The sequence below is a fragment of the Salvelinus alpinus genome, chromosome 3 (assembly GCF_045679555.1).
Source record: "Salvelinus alpinus chromosome 3, SLU_Salpinus.1, whole genome shotgun sequence".
In the NCBI taxonomy this organism is placed as follows: Eukaryota; Metazoa; Chordata; class Actinopteri; order Salmoniformes; family Salmonidae; genus Salvelinus; species Salvelinus alpinus.
Window position 1 is genome coordinate 110,290,800 of NC_092088.1, and position 25,416 is coordinate 110,316,215.

At 39.9% G+C, this 25,416-nt stretch overlaps 1 protein-coding gene across 1 annotated transcript in view; it reads right to left on the reverse strand.

The window, feature by feature from the left end:
- The window catches only part of LOC139569899 (ankyrin-3-like), a 195,762-nt gene that overhangs the window by 93,338 nt on the left and 77,008 nt on the right, over positions 1–25,416 (reverse strand). The window contains exon 4 of the mRNA XM_071391224.1: positions 7,923–8,021. Coding sequence (XP_071247325.1) covers positions 7,923–8,021 — 99 coding nt within the window. The remainder of the gene's footprint in view (positions 1–7,922; positions 8,022–25,416) is intronic.

The following is a 25,416-nucleotide window of genomic DNA, read 5'->3' on the forward strand; positions in this document are numbered from 1 at the left end:
CTGGCGGCTCTGGCGGCTCCTGACTGGCTGGCGGCTCTGGCGGCTCCTGACTGGCTGGCGGCTCTGGCGGCTCCTGACTGGCGGACGGCTCTAGCGGCTCCTGACTGACGGACGGCTCTAATGGCTCGTGGCAGACAGATGGCTCAGAAGGCGCTGGGCAGACGGATGGCTCAGAAGGCGCTGGGCAGACGGATGGCTCAGAAGGCGCTGGGCAGACGGATGGCTCCGATGGCGCTGGGGAGACGGCCAGCTCTGACGGCGTTGGGCAGACGGACAGTTCAGACGCCGCTGGGCAGACGGGCAGTTCAGGCGCCGCTGGGCAGACGGGCAGTTCAGGCGCCGCTGGGCAGACGGCAGACTCTGGCCGGCTGAGACGCACTATAGGCCTGATGCGTGGTGCCGGAACTGGAGGTACCGGGCTGAGGGCACGCACCTCAGGGCGAGTGCGGGGAGGAGGAACAGGGCTCTGGCGATGCACTGGAAGCCTGGTGCGTGGTGTAGGCACTGGTGGTACTGGGCTGGGGCGGGAAGATGGCGCCGGATATACCGGACCGTGAAGGAGGACACGCGCTCTTGAGCACCGAGCCTCTCCAACCTTACCAGGTTGAATGGTCCCCGTAGCCCTGCCAGTGCGGCGAGGTGGAATAGCCCGCACTGGGCTATGCAGGCGAACCGGGGACACCACCTGTAAGGCTGGTGCCATGTACGCCGGCCCGAGGAGACGTACTGGAGGCCAGATACGTTGGGCCGGCTTCATGACATCCAGCTCGATGCCCAACCTAGCCCTCCCAGTGCGGCAAGGTGGAATAGCCCGCACTGGGCTAAGCACGCGTACTGGGGACAGTATGCGCTTTACCGCATAACACGGTGTCTGACCGGTACGACGCCCTCTCACTCCACGGTAAGCCCGGGGAGTTGGCTCAGGTATCCAACCCGGCTTCGCCACACTCCCCTTTAGCCACCCCCCCCCCCAAGAAATTTTTGGGTGAGCCTCTCGGGTTTCCAGCCACTCTGCCTTGCAAGCGCCTCATAATGCCGCCTCTCCGCTTTTGATGCCTCCAGCTCCGCTTTGGGACGGCGACACTCCTCTGGCTCTGCCCAGGGTCCCTCTCCGTCCAGAATCTCCTCCCATGTCCATTCCTCCTTGTACTGCTGCTGCTGTTGCTGCTGCCCGTTGCCACGCTGCTTGGTCCGGGTTTGGTGGGTGTTTCTGTAAAGGTTTTCTTCCAGGGGTGAAGGAGAGGACCAAAGTGCAGCGCGGCTAGTGTTAAACATGTTTAATGAAGAACAAGTGAACACTACAAACAACTTACAAAATAACAAACGTGCAAAACCGATACAGACCTATCTGGTGCAGAACACAAACACAGAGACAGGTAACAAACACCCACAAACTCCCAACACAAAACAAGCCTCCTATAAATGAGTCTCAATCAGAGACAACGACTACCATCTGCCTCTGATTGAGAACCCACACTAGGCTGACAGAAACAGACAAACTAGACACACAACATAGAATTCCCACCCAGCTCACGTCCTGACCAACTAAACACATACAAAACAAGAGAAAACAGGTCAGGAACGTGACAATTATAGTAATACAGACAATACAGACATTATTATAGTAATACAGACAATACAGCCATTACTACAGTACATTGTTATAGTAATACAGACAATACAGCCATTACTACAGTACATTATTATAGTAATACAGACAATACAGACATTATTATAGTAATACAGACAATACAGCCATTACTACAGTACATTGTTATAGTAATACATACAATACAGCCATTACTACAGTACACTATTATAGTAATACAGGCAATACAGCCATTACTACAGTACATTATTACAGTAATACAGACAATACAGCCATTACTACACTACATTATTATAGTAATACAGACAATACAGCCATTACTACAGTACATTATTATAGTAATACAGCCAATACAGCCATTACTACACTACATTATTATAGTAATACAGACAATACAGCCATTACTACACTACATTATTATAGTAATACAGCCAATACAGCCATTACTACACTACATTATTATAGTAATACAGACAATACAGCCATTACTACACTACATTATTATAGTAATACAGACAATACAGCCATTACTACAGTACATTATTATAGTAATACAGCCAATACAGCCATTACTACACTACATTATTATAGTAATACAGACAATGCAGCCATTACTACAGTACATTATTATTGTAATACAGACAATGCAGCCATTACTACAGTACATTATTATAGTAATACATACAATACAGCCATTACTACAGTACACTATTATAGTAATACAGGCAATACAGCCATTACTACAGTACATTATTACAGTAATACAGACAATACAGACATTATTATTGTAATACAGACAATGCAGCCATTACTACACTACATTATTATAGTAATACAGCCAATACAGCCATTACTACACTACATTATTATAGTAATACAGCCAATACACCCATTACTACACTACATTATTATAGTAATACAGCCAATACAGACATTACTACACTACATTATTATAGTAATACAGACAATACAGCCATTACCACACTACATTATTATAGTAATACAGACAATGCAGCCATTACTACAGTACATTATTACAGTAATACAGACAATACAGCCATTACTACACTACATTGTTATAGTAATACAGCCAATACAGACATTACTACACTACATTATTATAGTAATACAGACAATACAGCCATTACCACACTACATTATTATAGTAATACAGACAATGCAGCCATTATTACACTACATTATTATAGTAATACAGACAATACAGCCATTACCACACTACATTATTATAGTAATACAGACAATACAGCCATTACTACAGTACATTATTATAGTAATACAGACAATACAGCCATTACTACAGTACATTATTATAGTAATACAGCCAATACACCCATTACTACACTACATTATTATAGTAATACAGCCAATACAGACATTACTACACTACATTATTATAGTAATACAGACAATACACCCATTACTACAGTACATTATTATAGTAATACAGACAATACAGACATTATTATAGTAATACAGACAATACAGCCATTATTATAGTAATACAGACAATGCAGTTGGTTACTAAAAACAGGTTTAAAACATCTAATCAATCACAGGCTAACACAATAAATGTACACAACAATAACGAGGCTATATACAGGGGGTACCGGTACAGAGTCAATGTGGAGGCTATATACAGGGGGTACCGGTAGCAAGTCAATGTGGAGGCTATATACAGGGGGTACCGGTAGCAAGTCAATGTGCAGGGGTATAGGTTAATCGAGGTCATTTGTAAACTGGCTATGCATAGATAATAAACAACGAGCCAGCAGCTACTCTTCCTGGGGTCTATTATGGATCCCCATTAGTTCCTACCAAGGCAGCAGCTACTCTTCCTGGGGTTTATTATAGATCCCCATTAGTTCCTGCCAAGGCAGCAGCTACTCTTCCTGGGGTTTATTATGGATCCCCATTAGTTCCTGCCAAGGCAGCAGCTACTCTTCCTGGGGTCTATTATGGATCCCCATTAGTTCCTGCGAAGGCAGCAGCTACTCTTCCTGGGGTTTAATATGGATCCTCATTAGTTCCTGCGAAGGCAGCAGCTACTCTTCCTGGGGTCTGAACATATTATAGCACGATGCTTTATACATGTCAATACCTCTCACAAATACAAGTAGTGATGAAGTCAATATCTCTTCCACTTTGAGCCATGAGAGATTGACATGTCATTAATGTTAGCTCTCCGTGAACTTATTTATTATCCTTTTTTTGTACGTTTACTTCTTTTTCTCCCCAATTGGTACTTCCAGTCTTGTCCCATCGCTGCCAGCCAAACCCTCCCCTAACCCGGACGATAGTGGGCCAATTGTGCGCCGCCTCATGAGTCTCGCAGTCGCGGCTCGCTGAGAAACAGCACTTAAAATTACAAGCACTTCATACATGTCAAAGGCTTTTATTGACAATTACATGAAGTTCATGCAAAGAGTCAATATTTGCAGTGTTGACCCTTCTTTTTCAAGACCTCTGCAATCCGCCCTGGCATGCTGTCAATTAACTTCTGGGCCACATCCTGACTGATGGCAGCCCATTCTTGCATAAGTAATGCATGGAGTTTGTCGGAATTTGTGGGGTTTTGTTTGTCCACCGGCCTCCTGAGGATTGACCACAAGTTCTCAATGGGATTAAGGTCTGGCCATGGCCATGGACCCAAAATGGCCATGGACCCAAAATATCAATGTTTTGTTCCCCGAGCCACTTAGTTATCACTTTTTCCTTATGGCAAGGTGCTCCATCATGCTGGAAAAGGCATTGTTTGTCACCAAACTGTTCCTGGATGGTTGGGAGAAGTTGCTCTCGGAGGATGTGTTGGTACGATTCTTTATTCATGGCTGTGTCCTTAGGCAAAATTGTGTTGTGAGCCCACTCCCTTGGCTGAGAAGCACCCCACACATGAATGTGGGATGCTTTACTGTTGGCATGACACAGGACTGATGGTAGCGCTCACCTTGTCTTCTCCGGACAAGCTTTTTTCCGGATGCCCAAAACAATCGGAAAGGGGATTCATCAGAGAAAATGACTTTACCCCAGTCCCCAGCAGTCCAATCCCTGTGCCTTTTGCAGAATATCAGTCTGTCCCTGATGTTTTTCCTGGAGAGAAGTGGCTTCTTTGCTGCCCTTCTTGACACCAGGCCATCCTCCAAAATTATTCTTCTCACTGTGCGTGCAGATGCACTCACACCTGCCTGCTGCCATTCCCGAGCAAGCTCTGTACTGGTGGTGCCCCGAACCCACAGCTGAATTAACTTTAGGAGACGGTCCTGGAGCTTGCTGGACTTTCTTGGGTGCCCTGAAGCCTTCTTCACAACAATTGAACCGCTCTCATTGAAGTTCTTGAGGATCCGATAAATGGTTGATTTAGGTGCAATCTTACTGGCAGCAATATCCTTGCCTGTGAAGCCCTTTTTGTGCAAAGCAATGATGATGGCACGTGTTTTCTTGCATGTAACCATGATTGACAGAGAAAGAACAATGATTCAAAGCACCACCCTCCTTTTGAAGCTTCCAGTCTGTTATTTGAACTCAATCAGCATAACAGAGTGATCTCCAGCCTTGTCCTCGTCAACACTCACACCTGTGTTAACGAGAGAATCACCGACATGATGTCAGCTGGTCCTTTTGTGGCAGGGCTGAAATGCAGTGGAAATGTTTTTTTGGGGGGGATTCAGTTCATTTTCATGGCAAAGAGGGACTTTGCAATTAATTGTAATTCATCTGATCACTCTTCATAACATTCTGGAAGCTGTAAAAATTATATTTACAGATTGGCTGTGTACAGGTTCATTGATCAGTAAGCTGCTCTGACAGCTGATGCTTAAAGTTAGTGAGGGAGATATAAGACTCCAGTTTCAGAGATTTTTCCAATTTGTTCCAGTCATTGGCAGCAGAGAACTGGAAGGAAAGGCGGCCAAAAGAAGTGTTGGTTTTGGGGATGACTAGTGAAATATACCTGCTGAAGCGTGTGCTACGGGTGGGTGTTGCTATGGTGACCAGTGAGCTGAGATCAGGCGGGGCTTTACCTAGCAAAGACTTGTAGATAACCTGTAGCCAGTGGGTTTGGCGACGGATATGTAGTGAGGGCCAGCCAACGAGAGCATACAGGTCTCAGTGGTGGGTAGTATATGGGGCTTTGGTGACAAAGCGGATGGCACTGTGATAGACTACATCCAGTTTGCTGAGTACAGTGTTGGGGGCTATTTTGTAAATGACATCGACGAAGTCAAGGATCGGTAGGATAGCCAGTTTTACAAGGGTATGTTTGGCGGCATGAGTGAAGAAGGCTTTGTTGCGAAATAGTAAGTCGTCTGCATAGAGGTCGATCAGAGAATCACCAGCAGCAAGAGCGACATCATTGATATATACAGAGATAAAAGTCGTCCCGAGAATTTTACCCTGTGGCACCCCCATAGAGACTGTCAGAGGTTCAGACAACAGGCCCTCCGATTTGACACACTGAACTCTATCTGAGGAGTAGTTGGTGAACCAGGCGAGGCAGTCATTTGAGGCAGTCATTTGAGAAACACATAGTCCCGTGTGGCTCAGTTGGTAGAGCATGGCGCTTGCAAAGCCAGGGTTGTGGGTTCATTCCCCACGGGGGGACCAGGATGAATATGTATGAACTTTCCAATTTGTAAGTCGCTCTGGATAAGAGCGTCTGCTAAATGACGTAAATGTAAATGTAAACCAAGGCTATTGAGTCTGCCGATAAGAATGTGGTGATTGACAGAGTCGAAAGCCTTGGCCAGGTCGATGAAGCCGGCTGCACAGTACTGTCTTTTATCGATGGCGGTTATGATATCATTTAGGACCTTGAGCGTGGCTGAGGTGCACCCATTACCAGCTCGGATACCAGATTGCATTGTGGAGAAGTTACGGTGGGATTCAAAATGGTCGGTGATCTGTTTATTAACTTGGCTTTCGAAGATTTTAGAAAGGCAGGGTAGGATGGATACAGATCTATAACAGTTTGGGTATAACAGTTTGGGTCTAGAATGTCTCCTCCTTTGAAGAGGGGGATGACCGCGGCAGCTTTCCAATCTTTGGGGATCTCAGACGATACGAAAGAGAGGTTGAATAGGCTAGTAATAGGGGTTGCAACCATTTCAAACTGCAGCTCTTTGTTAAGTATTGCAGTCATTTCAGTCGCTGTAGTAGTTGATGTGTAGTGCTGAGTCATCCGCAAACATAGACACTCTGGCTTTTATCAAACCAGTGGAATGTCGTTAGTAAATATTGAAAAAAGTAAGGGGCCTGGACAGCTGCCCTGGGGAATTCCCTGGGGATTATGTTGGATTATGTTGGAGAGGCTCCATTAAAATAACACCCTCTGTGTTCTGTTAGACAGGTAACTCTTTATCCACAATATAGCAGGGGGTGTAAAGCCATAACACATACATTTTTCCAGCAGCAGACTATGATCACTAAATAGTTAGTTAAATCGCTAACTAAATAGCTATCCGGACTATCTGCATTGACCCTCTTTGCATGAACTCTTTTGACTCATCGCATACGCTGCTGGTACTATTTATTATCTGTCCTGTTGCCGAGTCACTTTACCCCTACTCATATGTACATATCTACATCGATTACCTCGTACCCCTGCATATAGACTCTGTACTAATACCCTGTGTATATAGCCAAGTTATTACCTGGTACCCCTGCAGATAGACTCTGTACTAATACCCCGTGTATATAACCATGTTATTACCTGGTACCCCTGCAGATAGACTCTGTACTAATACCCCGTGTATATAACCATGTTATTACCTGGTACCCTGCAGATAGACTCTGTACTAATACCCCGTGTATATAACCAAGTTATCGTTACTCATTGCATATTTATCCCTCATGTTATTATTTTCCTATTATTTTCCGCTCTGCATTGTTGGGAAAGGCCCATAAGCATTTTACTGTTAGTCTACATCTGTTATTTACAGTATGCACCTGAGACTGTGGGTGTGTCTAAAAGGGGGAGGTCCTAGACTCACCTGAGACTGTGGGTGTGTCTAAAAGGGGGAGGTCCTAGACTCCGCTGAGACTGTGGGTGTGTCTAAAAGGGGGCGGTCCTAGACTCACCTGAGACTGTGGATGTGTCTAAAAGGGGGCGGTCCTAGACTCACCTGAGACTGTGGGTGTGTCTAAAAGGGGGAGGTCCTAGACTCACCTGAGACTGTGGGTGTGTCTAAAAGGGGGAGGTCCTAGACTCCGCTGAGACTGTGGGTGTGTCTAAAAGGGGGCGGTCCTAGACTCACCTGAGACTGTGGATGTGTCTAAAAGGGGGCGGTCCTAGACTCACCTGAGATTGTGCGTTGATGTTAGCTCCGCTGGTCACCAGCTCCTTCACTACATCCACCTGACCAGCCAGAGACGCTATGTGGAGAGCTGTGTTCCCTTTCTGGAAAGACACAGGGAGGAGTGAGTGAGTGAGTGAGTGAGTGAGTGAGTGAGTGAGTGGGTGAGTGAGTGAGTGAGTGAGTGAGTGAGTGAGTGAGTGAGTGAGTGAATGAGTGAGTGAGTGAGTGATTAAGTGAGTGAGTGAGTGAGTGAGTGAGTGTGTGAGTGAGAGATGGGTGGGGAGTATTTGAGGGGTTATTAGGGTATAACAGAGAGAGGAATGTCAGTTACATAATGTGTCATGTCAGTCAGAAACAGCCGCTGTTCTGTTACTTCCTCTAGCATCCTCTACATATAACTCTTCTGTTACTTCCTCTAGCATCCTCTACACATAACTGTTCTGTTACTTCCTCTAGCACCCTCTACATATAACTGTTCTGTTACTTCCTCTAACATCCTCTACATATAACTGTTCTGTTACTTCCTCTAGCATCCTCTACATATAACTGTTCTGTTACTTCCTCTAGCATCCTCTACATATAACTGTTCTGTTACTTCCTCTAACATCCTCTACATATAACTGTTCTGTTACTTCCTCTAACATCCTCTACATATAACTGTTCTGTTACTTCCTGTAGCATCCTCTACACATAACTGTTCTGTTACTTCCTCTAGCATCCTCTACATATAACTAACTGTTTTGTTACTTCCTCCAGCATCCTCTACATATAACTGTTCTGTTACTTCCTCTAACATCCTCTACATATAACTGTTCTGTTACTTCCTCTAACATCCTCTACATATAACTGTTCTGTTACTTCCTCTAGCATCCTCTACACATAACTGTTCTGTTACTTCCTCTAGCACCCTCTACATATAACTGTTCTGTTATTTCCTCTAACATCATCTACATATAACTGTTCTGTTACTTCCTCTAGCACCCTCTACATATAACTGTTATGTTACTTCCTCTAACACCCTCTACATATAACTGTTCTGTTACTTCCTCTAACACCCTCTACATATAACTGTTCTGTTACTTCCTCTAGCACCCTCTACATATAACTGTTCTGTTACTTCCTCTAGCATCCTCTAAATATAACTGTTATGTTACTTCCTCTAACATCCTCTACATATAACGGTTCTGTTACTTCCTCTAGCATCCTCTACATATAACTGTTCTGTTACTTCCTCTAACATCCTCTACATATAACTGTTCTGTTACTTCCTCTAACATCCTCTACATATAACTGTTCTGTTACTTCCTCTAACATCCTCTACATATAACTGTTCTGTTACTTCCTCTAGCATCCTCTACATATAACTGTTATGTTACTTCCTCTAACATCCTCTACATATAACTGTTCTGTTACTTCCTCTAACATCCTCTACATATAACTGTTCTGTTACTTCCTCTAACATCCTCTACATATAACTGTTCTGTTACTTCCTCTAGCACCCTCTACATATAACTGTTCTGTTACTTCCTCTAGCATCCTCTACATATAACTGTTATGTAACTTCCTCTAACATCCTCTACATATAACGGTTCTGTTACTTCCTCTAACATCCTCTACATATAACTGTTCTGTTACTTCCTCTAGCATCCTCTACATATAACTGTTATGTTACTTCCTCTAACATCCTCTACATATAACGGTTCTGTTACTTCCTCTAACATCCTCTACATATAACTGTTCTGTTACTTCCTCTAGCATCCTCTACATATAACTGTTCTGTTACTTCCTCTAACACCCTCTACATATAACTGTTCTGTTACTTCCTCTAACACCCTCTACATATAACTGTTCTGTTACTTCCTCTAACATCCTCTACATATAACTGTTCTGTTACTTCCTCTAGCACCCTCTACATATAACTGTTCTGTTACTTCCTCTAACATCCTCTACATATAACTGTTCTGTTACTTCCTCTAACATCCTCTACATATAACTGTTCTGTTACTTCCTCTAGCATCCTCTACATATAACTGTTCTGTTACTTCCTCTAACATCCTCTACATATAACTGTTCTGTTACCTCCTCTAGCATCCTCTACATATAACTGTGCTGTTACTGCCTCTAGCACCCTCTACATATAACTGTTCTGTTACTTCCTCTAGCACCCTCTACATATAACTGTTCTGTTACTTCCTCTAACATCCTCTACATATAACTGTTCTGTTACTTCCTCTAACATCCTCTACATATAACTGTTCTGTTACTTCCTCTAACATCCTCTACATATAACTGTTCTGTTACTTCCTCTAGCACCCTCTACATATAACTGTTCTGTTACTTCCTCTAACATCCTCTACATATAACTGTTCTGTTACTTCCTCTAGCACCCTCTACATATAACTGTTCTGTTACTTCCTCTAACATCCTCTACATATAACTGTTCTGTTACTTCCTCTAACATCCTCTACATATAACTGTTCTGTTACTTCCTCTAGCACCCTCTACATATAACTGTTCTGTTACTTCCTCTAACATCCTCTACATATAACTGTTCTGTTACCTCCTCTAGCACCCTCTACATATAACTGTTCTGTTACTTCCTCTAACATCCTCTACATATAACTGTTATGTTACTTCCTCTAGCATCCTCTACATATAACTCTTCTGTTACTTCCTCTAGCACCCTCTACATATAACTGTTATGTTACTTCCTCTAGCATCCTCTACATATAACTGTTCTGTTACTTCCTCTAACATCCTCTACATATAACTGTTCTGTTACTTCCTCTAGCATCCTCTACATATAACTGTTCTGTTACTTCCTCTAACATCCTCTACATATAACTGTTCTGTTACTTCCTCTAGCATCCTCTACATATAACTGTTCTGTTACTTCCTCTAGCATCCTCTACATATAACTGTTCTGTTACTTCCTCCAGCATCCTCTACATATAACTGTTCTGTTACTTCCTCTAACACCCTCTACATATAACTGTTCTGTTACTTCCTCTAACACCCTCTACATATAACTGTTCTGTTACTTCCTCTAACACCCTCTACATATAACTGTTCTGTTACTTCCTATAGCATCCTCTACATATAACTGTTCTGTTACTTCCTCTAACATCCTCTACATATAACTGTTCTGTTACATCCTCCAGCATCCTCTACATATAACTGTTCTGTTACCTCCTCTAACACCCTCTACATATAACTGTTCTGTTACTTCCTCTAGCACCCTCTATATATAACTGTTCTGTTACTTCCTCCAGCATCCTCTACATATAACTGTTCTGTTACTTCCTCTAACATCCTCTACATATAACTGTTCTGTTACTTCCTCTAGCACCCTCTATATATAACTGTTCTGTTACTTCCTCTAGCACCCTCTACATATAACTGTTCTGTTACTTCCTCTAACACCCTCTACATATAACTGTTCTGTTACTTCCTATAGCATCCTCTACATATAACTGTTCTGTTACTTCCTCTAACATCCTCTACATATAACTGTTCTGTTACATCCTCCAGCATCCTCTACATATAACTGTTCTGTTACTTCCTCTAACACCCTCTACATATAACTGTTCTGTTACTTCCTCTAACACCCTCTACATATAACTGTTCTGTTACTTCCTCTAACACCCTCTACATATAACTGTTCTGTTACTTCCTCTAACACCCTCTACATATAACTGTTCTGTTACTTACTCCAGCACCCTCTACATATAACTGTTCTGTTACTTCCTCCAGCATCCTCTACATATAACTGTTATGTTACTTCCTCTAACACCCTCTACATATAACTGTTCTGTTACTTCCTCCAGCATCCTCTACATATAACTGTTCTGTTACTTCCTCTAGCACCCTCTACATATAACTGTTATGTTACTTCCTCTAACATCCTCTACATATAACTGTTCTGTTACTTTCTCCAGTACCCTCTACATATAACTGTCCTGTTACTTCCTCCAGCACCCTCTACATATAACTGTTCTGTTACTTCCTCTAACATCCTCTACATATAACTGTTCTGTTACTTCCTCTAGCATCCTCTACATATAACTGTTCTGTTACTTCCTCTAACAGCCTCTACATATAACTGTTCTGTTACTTAATCTAACATCCTCTACATATAACTGTTCTGTTACTTCCTCTAGCATCCTCTACATATAACTGTTCTGTTACTTCCTCTAACACCCTCTACATATAACTGTTCTGTTACTTCCTCCAGCATCCTCTACATATAACTGTTCTGTTACTTCCTCTAACATCCTATACATATACCTGTTATGTTACTTCCTCTAGCATCCTCTACATATAACTGTTCTGTTACTTCCTCTAACATCCTCTACATATAACTGTTCTGTTACTTCCTCTAACATCATCTACACATAACTGTTCTGTTACTTCCTCTAACATCATCTACACATAACTGTTCTGTTACTTCCTCTAGCATCCTCTACATATAACTGTTCTGTTACTTCCTCTCACATCCTCTACATATAACTGTTCTGTTACTTCCTCTAACATCCTCTACATATAACTGTTCTGTTACTTCCTCTAACACCCTCTACATATAACTGTTCTGTTACTTCCTCTAACATCCTCTACATATAACTGTTCTGTTACTTCCTCTAACACCCTCTACATATACCTGTTATGTTACTTCCTCTAACATCCTCTACATATAACTGTTCTGTTACTTCCTCTAACACCCTCTACATATAACTGTTATGTTACTTCCTCTAGCATCCTCTACATATAACTGTTCTGTTACTTCCTCTAGCACCCTCTAAATATAACTGTTATGTTACTTCCTCTAGCATCCTCTACATATAACTGTTCTGTTACTTCCTCTAGCATCCTCTACATATAACTGTTCTGTTACTTCCTCTAACACCCTCTACATATAACTGTTCTGTTACTTCCTCCAGCATCCTCTACATATAACTGTTCTGTTACTTCCTCTAGCATCCTCTACATATAACTAACTGTTCTGTTACTTCCTCTAACATCCTCTACATATAACTGTTCTGTTACTTCCTCTAGCATCCTCTACATATAACTGTTCTGTTACTTCCTCTAGCATCCTCTACATATAACTGTTCTGTTACTTCCTCTAGCACCCTCTACATATAACTGTTCTGTTACTTCCTCTAACACCCTCTACATATAACTGTTCTGTTACTTCCTCTAACATCCTCTACATATAACTGTTCTGTTACTTCCTCTAGCATCCTCTACATATAACTGTTATTTTACTTCCTCTAACATCCTCTACATATAACTGTTCTGTTACTTCCTCTAACATCCTCTACATATAACTGTTCTGTTACTTCCTCTAGCATCCTCTACATATAACTGTTCTGTTACTTCCTCTAGCATCCTCTACATATAACTGTTCTGTTACTTCCTCTAGCATCCTCTACATATAACTGTTCTGTTACTTCCTCTAACACCCTCTACATATAACTGTTGTGTTACTTCCTCTAAAACCCTCTACATATAACTGTTCTGTTACTTCCTCTAGCATCCTCTACATATAACTGTTCTGTTACTTCCTATAGCATCCTCTACATATAACTGTTCTGTTACTTCCTCTAACATCCTCTACATATAACTGTTATTTTACTTCCTCTAACATCCTCTACATATAACTGTTCTGTTACTTCCTCTAACACCCTCTACATATAACTGTTCTGTTACTTCCTCTAGCATCCTCTACATATAACTGTTCTGTTACTTCCTCTAACACCCTCTACATATAACTGTTCTGTTACTTCCTCTAAAACCCTCTACATATAACTGTTCTGTTACTTCCTCTAGCATCCTCTACATATAACTGTTCTGTTACTTCCTATAGCATCCTCTACATATAACTGTTATGTTACTTCCTCTAACATCCTCTACATATAACTGTTCTGTTACATCCTCCAGCATCCTCTACATATAACTGTTCTGTTACTTCCTCTAACACTCTCTACATATAACTGTTCTGTTACTTCCTCTAGCACCCTCTATATATAACTGTTCTGTTACTTCCTCCAGCATCCTCTACATATAACTGTTCTGTTACTTCCTCTAGCATCCTCTACATATAACTGTTCTGTTACTTCCTCTAGCACCCTCTACATATAACTGTTCTGTTACTTCCTCTAACACCCTCTACATATAACTGTTCTGTTACTTACTCCAGCATCCTCTACATATAACTGTTCTGTTACTTCCTCTAGCATCCTCTACATATAACTGTTCTGTTACTTCCTATAGCATCCTCTACATATAACTGTTCTGTTACTTCCTCTAACATCCTCTACATATAACTGTTATTTTACTTCCTCTAACATCCTCTACATATAACTGTTCTGTTACTTCCTCTAACACCCTCTACATATAACTGTTCTGTTACTTCCTCTAGCATCCTCTACATATAACTGTTCTGTTACTTCCTCTAACACCCTCTACATATAACTGTTCTGTTACTTCCTCTAAAACCCTCTACATATAACTGTTCTGTTACTTCCTCTAGCATCCTCTACATATAACTGTTCTGTTACTTCCTATAGCATCCTCTACATATAACTGTTATGTTACTTCCTCTAACATCCTCTACATATAACTGTTCTGTTACATCCTCCAGCATCCTCTACATATAACTGTTCTGTTACTTCCTCTAACACTCTCTACATATAACTGTTCTGTTACTTCCTCTAACACCCTCTACATATAACTGTTCTGTTACTTCCTCCAGCATCCTCTACATATAACTGTTCTGTTACTTCCTCTAACACCCTCTACATATAACTGTTCTGTTACTTCCTCTAAAACCCTCTACATATAACTGTTCTGTTACTTCCTCTAGCATCCTCTACATATAACTGTTCTGTTACTTCCTATAGCATCCTCTACATATAACTGTTATGTTACTTCCTCTAACATCCTCTACATATAACTGTTCTGTTACATCCTCCAGCATCCTCTACATATAACTGTTCTGTTACTTCCTCTAACACTCTCTACATATAACTGTTCTGTTACTTCCTCTAGCACCCTCTATATATAACTGTTCTGTTACTTCCTCCAGCATCCTCTACATATAACTGTTCTGTTACTTCCTCTAGCATCCTCTACATATAACTGTTCTGTTACTTCCTCCAGCATCCTCTACATATAACTGTTCTGTTACTTCCTCTAACATCCTCTACATATAACTGTTCTGTTACTTCCTCTAGCACCCTCTATATATAACTGTTCTGTTACTTCCTCTAGCACCCTCTACATATAACTGTTCTGTTACTTCCTCTAACACCCTCTACATATAACTGTTCTGTTACTTCCTATAGCATCCTCTACATATAACTGTTCTGTTACTTCCTCTAACATCCTCTACATATAACTGTTCTGTTACATCCTCCAGCATCCTCTACATATAACTGTTCTGTTACTTCCTCTAACACCCTCTACATATAACTGTTCTGTTACTTCCTCTAACACCCTCTACATATAACTGTTCTGTTACTTCCTCTAACACCCTCTACATATAACTGTTCTGTTACTTCCTCTAACACCCTCTACATATAACTGTTCTGTTACTTACTCCAGCACCCTCTACATATAACTGTTCTGTTACTTCCTCCAGCATCCTCTACATATAACTGTTATGTTACTTCCTCTAACACCCTCTACATATAACTGTTCTGTTACTTCCTCCAGCATCCTCTACATATAACTGTTCTGTTACTTCCTCTAGCACCCTCTACATATAACTGTTATGTTACTTCCTCTAACATCCTCTACATATAACTGTTCTGTTACTTTCTCCAGTACCCTCTACATATAACTGTTCTGTTACTTCCTCTAGCATCCTCTACATATAACTGTTCTGTTACTTCCTCTAGCATCCTCTACATATAACTGTTCTGTTACTTCCTCTAGCATCCTCTACATATAACTGTTCTGTTACTTCCTCTAACACCCTCTACCTATAACTGTTGTGTTACTTCCTCTAAAACCCTCTACATATAACTGTTCTGTTACTTCCTCTAGCATCCTCTACATATAACTGTTCTGTTACTTCCTATAGCATCCTCTACATATAACTGTTCTGTTACTTCCTCTAACATCCTCTACATATAACTGTTATTTTACTTCCTCTAACATCCTCTACATATAACTGTTCTGTTACTTCCTCTAACACCCTCTACATATAACTGTTCTGTTACTTCCTCTAGCATCCTCTACATATAACTGTTCTGTTACTTCCTCTAACACCCTCTACATATAACTGTTCTGTTACTTCCTCTAAAACCCTCTACATATAACTGTTCTGTTACTTCCTCTAGCATCCTCTACATATAACTGTTCTGTTACTTCCTATAGCATCCTCTACATATAACTGTTATGTTACTTCCTCTAACATCCTCTACATATAACTGTTCTGTTACATCCTCCAGCATCCTCTACATATAACTGTTCTGTTACTTCCTCTAACACTCTCTACATATAACTGTTCTGTTACTTCCTCTAGCACCCTCTATATATAACTGTTCTGTTACTTCCTCCAGCATCCTCTACATATAACTGTTCTGTTACTTCCTCTAGCATCCTCTACATATAACTGTTCTGTTACTTCCTCTAGCACCCTCTACATATAACTGTTCTGTTACTTCCTCTAACACCCTCTACATATAACTGTTCTGTTACTTACTCCAGCATCCTCTACATATAACTGTTCTGTTACTTCCTCTAGCATCCTCTACATATAACTGTTCTGTTACTTCCTATAGCATCCTCTACATATAACTGTTCTGTTACTTCCTCTAACATCCTCTACATATAACTGTTATTTTACTTCCTCTAACATCCTCTACATATAACTGTTCTGTTACTTCCTCTAACACCCTCTACATATAACTGTTCTGTTACTTCCTCTAGCATCCTCTACATATAACTGTTCTGTTACTTCCTCTAACACCCTCTACATATAACTGTTCTGTTACTTCCTCTAAAACCCTCTACATATAACTGTTCTGTTACTTCCTCTAGCATCCTCTACATATAACTGTTCTGTTACTTCCTATAGCATCCTCTACATATAACTGTTATGTTACTTCCTCTAACATCCTCTACATATAACTGTTCTGTTACATCCTCCAGCATCCTCTACATATAACTGTTCTGTTACTTCCTCTAACACTCTCTACATATAACTGTTCTGTTACTTCCTCTAACACCCTCTACATATAACTGTTCTGTTACTTCCTCTAGCATCCTCTACATATAACTGTTCTGTTACTTCCTCTAACACCCTCTACATATAACTGTTCTGTTACTTCCTCTAAAACCCTCTACATATAACTGTTCTGTTACTTCCTCTAGCATCCTCTACATATAACTGTTCTGTTACTTCCTATAGCATCCTCTACATATAACTGTTATGTTACTTCCTCTAACATCCTCTACATATAACTGTTCTGTTACATCCTCCAGCATCCTCTACATATAACTGTTCCGTTACTTCCTCTAACACTCTCTACATATAACTGTTCTGTTACTTCCTCTAGCACCCTCTATATATAACTGTTCTGTTACTTCCTCCAGCATCCTCTACATATAACTGTTCTGTTACTTCCTCTAGCATCCTCTACATATAACTGTTCTGTTACTTCCTCCAGCATCCTCTACATATAACTGTTCTGTTACTTCCTCTAACATCCTCTACATATAACTGTTCTGTTACTTCCTCTAGCACCCTCTATATATAACTGTTCTGTTACTTCCTCTAGCACCCTCTACATATAACTGTTCTGTTACTTCCTCTAACACCCTCTACATATAACTGTTCTGTTACTTCCTATAGCATCCTCTACATATAACTGTTCTGTTACTTCCTCTAACATCCTCTACATATAACTGTTCTGTTACATCCTCCAGCATCCTCTACATATAACTGTTCTGTTACTTCCTCTAACACCCTCTACATATAACTGTTCTGTTACTTCCTCTAACACCCTCTACATATAACTGTTCTGTTACTTCCTCTAACACCCTCTACATATAACTGTTCTGTTACTTCCTCTAACACCCTCTACATATAACTGTTCTGTTACTTACTCCAGCACCCTCTACATATAACTGTTCTGTTACTTCCTCCAGCATCCTCTACATATAACTGTTATGTTACTTCCTCTAACACCCTCTACATATAACTGTTCTGTTACTTCCTCCAGCATCCTCTACATATAACTGTTCTGTTACTTCCTCTAGCACCCTCTACATATAACTGTTATGTTACTTCCTCTAACATCCTCTACATATAACTGTTCTGTTACTTTCTCCAGTACCCTCTACATATAACTGTCCTGTTACTTCCTCCAGCACCCTCTACATATAACTGTTCTGTTACTTCCTCTAACATCCTCTACATATAACTGTTCTGTTACTTCCTCTAGCATCCTCTACATATAACTGTTCTGTTACTTCCTCTAACAGCCTCTACATATAACTGTTCTGTTACTTAATCTAACATCCTCTACATATAACTGTTCTGTTACTTCCTCTAGCATCCTCTACATATAACTGTTCTGTTACTTCCTCTAACACCCTCTACATATAACTGTTCTGTTACTTCCTCCAGCATCCTCTACATATAACTGTTCTGTTACTTCCTCTAACATCCTATACATATACCTGTTATGTTACTTCCTCTAGCATCCTCTACATATAACTGTTCTGTTACTTCCTCTAGCACCCTCTACATATAACTGTTCTGTTACTTCCTCTAGTATCCTCTACATATAACTGTTCTGTTACTTCCTCTAACATCATCTACACATAACTGTTCTGTTACTTCCTCTAGCATCCTCTACATATAACTGTTCTGTTACTTCCTCTCACATCCTCTACATATAACTGTTCTGTTACTTCCTCTAACATCCTCTACATATAACTGTTCTGTTACTTCCTCTAACACCCTCTACATATAACTGTTCTGTTACTTCCTCTAACATCCTCTACATATAACTGTTCTGTTACTTCCTCTAACACCCTCTACATATACCTGTTATGTTACTTCCTCTAACATCCTCTACATATAACTGTTCTGTTACTTCCTCTAACACCCTCTACATATAACTGTTATGTTACTTCCTCTAGCATCCTCTACATATAACTGTTCTGTTACTTCCTCTAGCACCCTCTAAATATAACTGTTATGTTACTTCCTCTAGCATCCTCTACATATAACTGTTCTGTTACTTCCTCTAGCATCCTCTACATATAACTGTTCTGTTACTTCCTCTAACACCCTCTACATATAACTGTTCTGTTACTTCCTCCAGCATCCTCTACATATAACTGTTCTGTTACTTCCTCTAGCATCCTCTACATATAACTAACTGTTCTGTTACTTCCTCTAACATCCTCTACATATAACTGTTCTGTTACTTCCTCTAGCATCCTCTACATATAACTGTTCTGTTACTTCCTCTAGCATCCTCTACATATAACTGTTCTGTTACTTCCTCTAGCACCCTCTACATATAACTGTTCTGTTACTTCCTCTAACACCCTCTACATATAACTGTTCTGTTACTTCCTCTAACATCCTCTACATATAACTGTTCTGTTACTTCCTCTAGCATCCTCTACATATAACTGTTATTTTACTTCCTCTAACATCCTCTACATATAACTGTTCTGTTACTTCCTCTAACATCCTCTACATATAACTGTTCTGTTACTTCCTCTAGCATCCTCTACATATAACTGTTCTGTTACTTCCTCTAGCATCCTCTACATATAACTGTTCTGTTACTTCCTCTAGCATCCTCTACATATAACTGTTCTGTTACTTCCTCTAACACCCTCTACATATAACTGTTGTGTTACTTCCTCTAAAACCCTCTACATATAACTGTTCTGTTACTTCCTCTAGCATCCTCTACATATAACTGTTCTGTTACTTCCTATAGCATCCTCTACATATAACTGTTCTGTTACTTCCTCTAACATCCTCTACATATAACTGTTATTTTACTTCCTCTAACATCCTCTACATATAACTGTTCTGTTACTTCCTCTAACACCCTCTACATATAACTGTTCTGTTACTTCCTCTAGCATCCTCTACATATAACTGTTCTGTTACTTCCTCTAACACCCTCTACATATAACTGTTCTGTTACTTCCTCTAAAACCCTCTACATATAACTGTTCTGTTACTTCCTCTAGCATCCTCTACATATAACTGTTCTGTTACTTCCTATAGCATCCTCTACATATAACTGTTATGTTACTTCCTCTAACATCCTCTACATATAACTGTTCTGTTACATCCTCCAGCATCCTCTACATATAACTGTTCTGTTACTTCCTCTAACACTCTCTACATATAACTGTTCTGTTACTTCCTCTAGCACCCTCTATATATAACTGTTCTGTTACTTCCTCCAGCATCCTCTACATATAACTGTTCTGTTACTTCCTCTAGCATCCTCTACATATAACTGTTCTGTTACTTCCTCTAGCACCCTCTACATATAACTGTTCTGTTACTTCCTCTAACACCCTCTACATATAACTGTTCTGTTACTTACTCCAGCATCCTCTACATATAACTGTTCTGTTACTTCCTCTAGCATCCTCTACATATAACTGTTCTGTTACTTCCTCCAGCACCCTCTACATATAACTGTTCTGTTACTTCCTCTAACATCCTCTACATATAACTGTTCTGTTACTACCTCTAACATCCTCTACATATAACTGTTATGTTACTTCCTATAGCATCCTCTACATATAACTGTTCTGTTACTTCCTCTAACATCCTCTACATATAACTGTTCTGTTACATCCTCCAGCATCCTCTACATATAACTGTTCTGTTACTTCCTCTAGCATCCTCTACATATAACTGTTCTGTTACTTCCTCTAACACCCTCTACATATAACTGTTCTGTTACTTCCTCCAGCATCCTCTACATATAACTGTTCTGTTACTTCCTCTAGCATCCTCTACATATAACTAACTGTTCTGTTACTTCCTCTAACATCCTCTACATATAACTGTTCTGTTACTTCCTCTAGCATCCTCTACATATAACTGTTCTGTTACTTCCTCTAGCATCCTCTACATATAACTGTTCTGTTACTTCCTCTAGCACCCTCTACATATAACTGTTCTGTTACTTCCTCTAACACCCTCTACATATAACTGTTCTGTTACTTCCTCTAACATCCTCTACATATAACTGTTCTGTTACTTCCTCTAGCATCCTCTACATATAACTGTTATTTTACTTCCTCTAACATCCTCTACATATAACTGTTCTGTTACTTCCTCTAACATCCTCTACATATAACTGTTCTGTTACTTCCTCTAGCATCCTCTACATATAACTGTTCTGTTACTTCCTCTAGCATCCTCTACATATAACTGTTCTGTTACTTCCTCCAGCACCCTCTACATATAACTGTTCTGTTACTTCCTCTAACATCCTCTACATATAACTGTTCTGTTACTTCCTCTAGCATCCTCTACATATAACTGTTCTGTTACTTCCTCTAACACCCTCTACATATAACTGTTCTGTTACTTCCTCTAACATCCTCTACATATAACTGTTCTGTTACTTCCTCTAACACCCTCTACATATACCTGTTATGTTACTTCCTCTAACATCCTCTACATATAACTGTTCTGTTACTTCCTCTAACACCCTCTACATATAACTGTTATGTTACTTCCTCTAGCATCCTCTACATATAACTGTTCTGTTACTTCCTCTAGCACCCTCTAAATATAACTGTTATGTTACTTCCTCTAGCATCCTCTACATATAACTGTTCTGTTACTTCCTCTAGCATCCTCTACATATAACTGTTCTGTTACTTCCTCTAACACCCTCTACATATAACTGTTCTGTTACTTCCTCCAGCATCCTCTACATATAACTGTTCTGTTACTTCCTCTAGCATCCTCTACATATAACTAACTGTTCTGTTACTTCCTCTAACATCCTCTACATATAACTGTTCTGTTACTTCCTCTAGCATCCTCTACATATAACTGTTCTGTTACTTCCTCTAGCATCCTCTACATATAACTGTTCTGTTACTTCCTCTAGCACCCTCTACATATAACTGTTCTGTTACTTCCTCTAACACCCTCTACATATAACTGTTCTGTTACTTCCTCTAACATCCTCTACATATAACTGTTCTGTTACTTCCTCTAGCATCCTCTACATATAACTGTTATTTTACTTCCTCTAACATCCTCTACATATAACTGTTCTGTTACTTCCTCTAACATCCTCTACATATAACTGTTCTGTTACTTCCTCTAGCATCCTCTACATATAACTGTTCTGTTACTTCCTCTAGCATCCTCTACATATAACTGTTCTGTTACTTCCTCCAGCACCCTCTACATATAACTGTTCTGTTACTTCCTCTAACATCCTCTACATATAACTGTTCTGTTACTTCCTCTAGCATCCTCTACATATAACTGTTCTGTTACTTCCTCTAACACCCTCTACATATAACTGTTCTGTTACTTCCTCTAAAACCCTCTACATATAACTGTTCTGTTACTTCCTCTAGCATCCTCTACATATAACTGTTCTGTTACTTCCTATAGCATCCTCTACATATAACTGTTCTGTTACTTCCTCTAACATCCTCTACATATAACTGTTCTGTTACATCCTCCAGCATCCTCTACATATAACTGTTCTGTTACTTCCTCTAACACCCTCTACATATAACTGTTCTGTTACTTCCTCTAGCATCCTCTACATATAACTGTTCTGTTACTTCCTCTAACACCCTCTACATATAACTGTTCTGTTACTTCCTCTAAAACCCTCTACATATAACTGTTCTGTTACTTCCTCTAGCATCCTCTACATATAACTGTTCTGTTACTTCCTATAGCATCCTCTACATATAACTGTTCTGTTACTTCCTCTAACATCCTCTACATATAACTGTTCTGTTACATCCTCCAGCATCCTCTACATATAACTGTTCTGTTACTTCCTCTAACACTCTCTACATATAACTGTTCTGTTACTTCCTCTAGCACCCTCTATATATAACTGTTCTGTTACTTCCTCCAGCATCCTCTACATATAACTGTTCTGTTACTTCCTCTAGCATCCTCTACATATAACTGTTCTGTTACTTCCTCTAGCACCCTCTACATATAACTGTTCTGTTACTTCCTCTAACACCCTCTACATATAACTGTTCTGTTACTTACTCCAGCATCCTCTACATATAACTGTTCTGTTACTTCTTCTAGCATCCTCTACATATAACTGTTCTGTTACTTCCTCCAGCACCCTCTACATATAACTGTTCTGTTACTTCCTCTAACATCCTCTACATATAACTGTTCTGTTACTACCTCTAACATCCTCTACATATAACTGTTATGTTACTTCCTATAGCATCCTCTACATATAACTGTTCTGTTACTTCCTCTAACATCCTCTACATATAACTGTTATGTTACATCCTCCAGCATCCTCTACATATAACTGTTCTGTTACTTCCTCTAGCATCCTCTACATATAACTGTTCTGTTACTTCCTCTAACACCCTCTACATATAACTGTTCTGTTACTTCCTCCAGCATCCTCTACATATAACTGTTCTGTTACTTCCTCTAGCATCCTCTACATATAACTAACTGTTCTGTTACTTCCTCTAACATCCTCTACATATAACTGTTCTGTTACTTCCTCTAGCATCCTCTACATATAACTGTTCTGTTACTTCCTCTAGCATCCTCTACATATAACTGTTCTGTTACTTCCTCTAGCACCCTCTACATATAACTGTTCTGTTACTTCCTCTAACACCCTCTACATATAACTGTTCTGTTACTTCCTCTAACATCCTCTACATATAACTGTTCTGTTACTTCCTCTAGCATCCTCTACATATAACTGTTATTTTACTTCCTCTAACATCCTCTACATATAACTGTTCTGTTACTTCCTCTAACATCCTCTACATATAACTGTTCTGTTACTTCCTCTAGCATCCTCTACATATAACTGTTCTGTTACTTCCTCTAGCATCCTCTACATATAACTGTTCTGTTACTTCCTCCAGCACCCTCTACATATAACTGTTCTGTTACTTCCTCTAACATCCTCTACATATAACTGTTCTGTTACTTCCTCTAGCATCCTCTACATATAACTGTTCTGTTACTTCCTCTAACACCCTCTACATATAACTGTTCTGTTACTTCCTCTAAAACCCTCTACATATAACTGTTCTGTTACTTCCTCTAGCATCCTCTACATATAACTGTTCTGTTACTTCCTATAGCATCCTCTACATATAACTGTTCTGTTACTTCCTCTAACATCCTCTACATATAACTGTTCTGTTACATCCTCCAGCATCCTCTACATATAACTGTTCTGTTACTTCCTCTAACACCCTCTACATATAACTGTTCTGTTACTTCCTCTAGCATCCTCTACATATAACTGTTCTGTTACTTCCTCTAACACCCTCTACATATAACTGTTCTGTTACTTCCTCTAAAACCCTCTACATATAACTGTTCTGTTACTTCCTCTAGCATCCTCTACATATAACTGTTCTGTTACTTCCTATAGCATCCTCTACATATAACTGTTCTGTTACTTCCTCTAACATCCTCTACATATAACTGTTCTGTTACATCCTCCAGCATCCTCTACATATAACTGTTCTGTTACTTCCTCCAGCATCCTCTACATATAACTGTTCTGTTACTTCCTCTAGCATCCTCTACATATAACTGTTCTGTTACTTCCTCTAGCACCCTCTACATATAACTGTTCTGTTACTTCCTCTAACACCCTCTACATATAACTGTTCTGTTACTTACTCCAGCATCCTCTACATATAACTGTTCTGTTACTTCCTCTAGCATCCTCTACATATAACTGTTATGTTACTTCCTCTAACACCCTCTACATATAACTGTTCTGTTACTTCCTCCAGCACCCTCTACATATAACTGTTCTGTTACTTCCTCTAACATCCTCTACATATAACTGTTCTGTTACTACCTCTAACATCCTCTACATATAACTGTTATGTTACTTCCTCTAGCATCCTCTACATATAACTGTTCTGTTACTTCCTCTAACATCCTCTACATATAACTGTTCTGTTACTTCCTCTAACACCCTCTACATATAACTGTTCTGTTACTTCCTCTAGCACCCTCTACATATAACTGTTCTGTTACTTCCTCTAACATCCTCTACATATAACTGTTCTGTTACTTCCTCTAACATCCTCTACATATAACTGTTCTGTTACTTAATCTAACATCCTCTACATATAACTGTTCTGTTACTTCCTCTAACATCCTCTACATATAACTGTTCTGTTACTTCCTCCAGCATCCTCTACATATAACTGTTCTGTTACTTCCTCTAACATCCTCTACATATAACTGTTCTGTTACTTCCT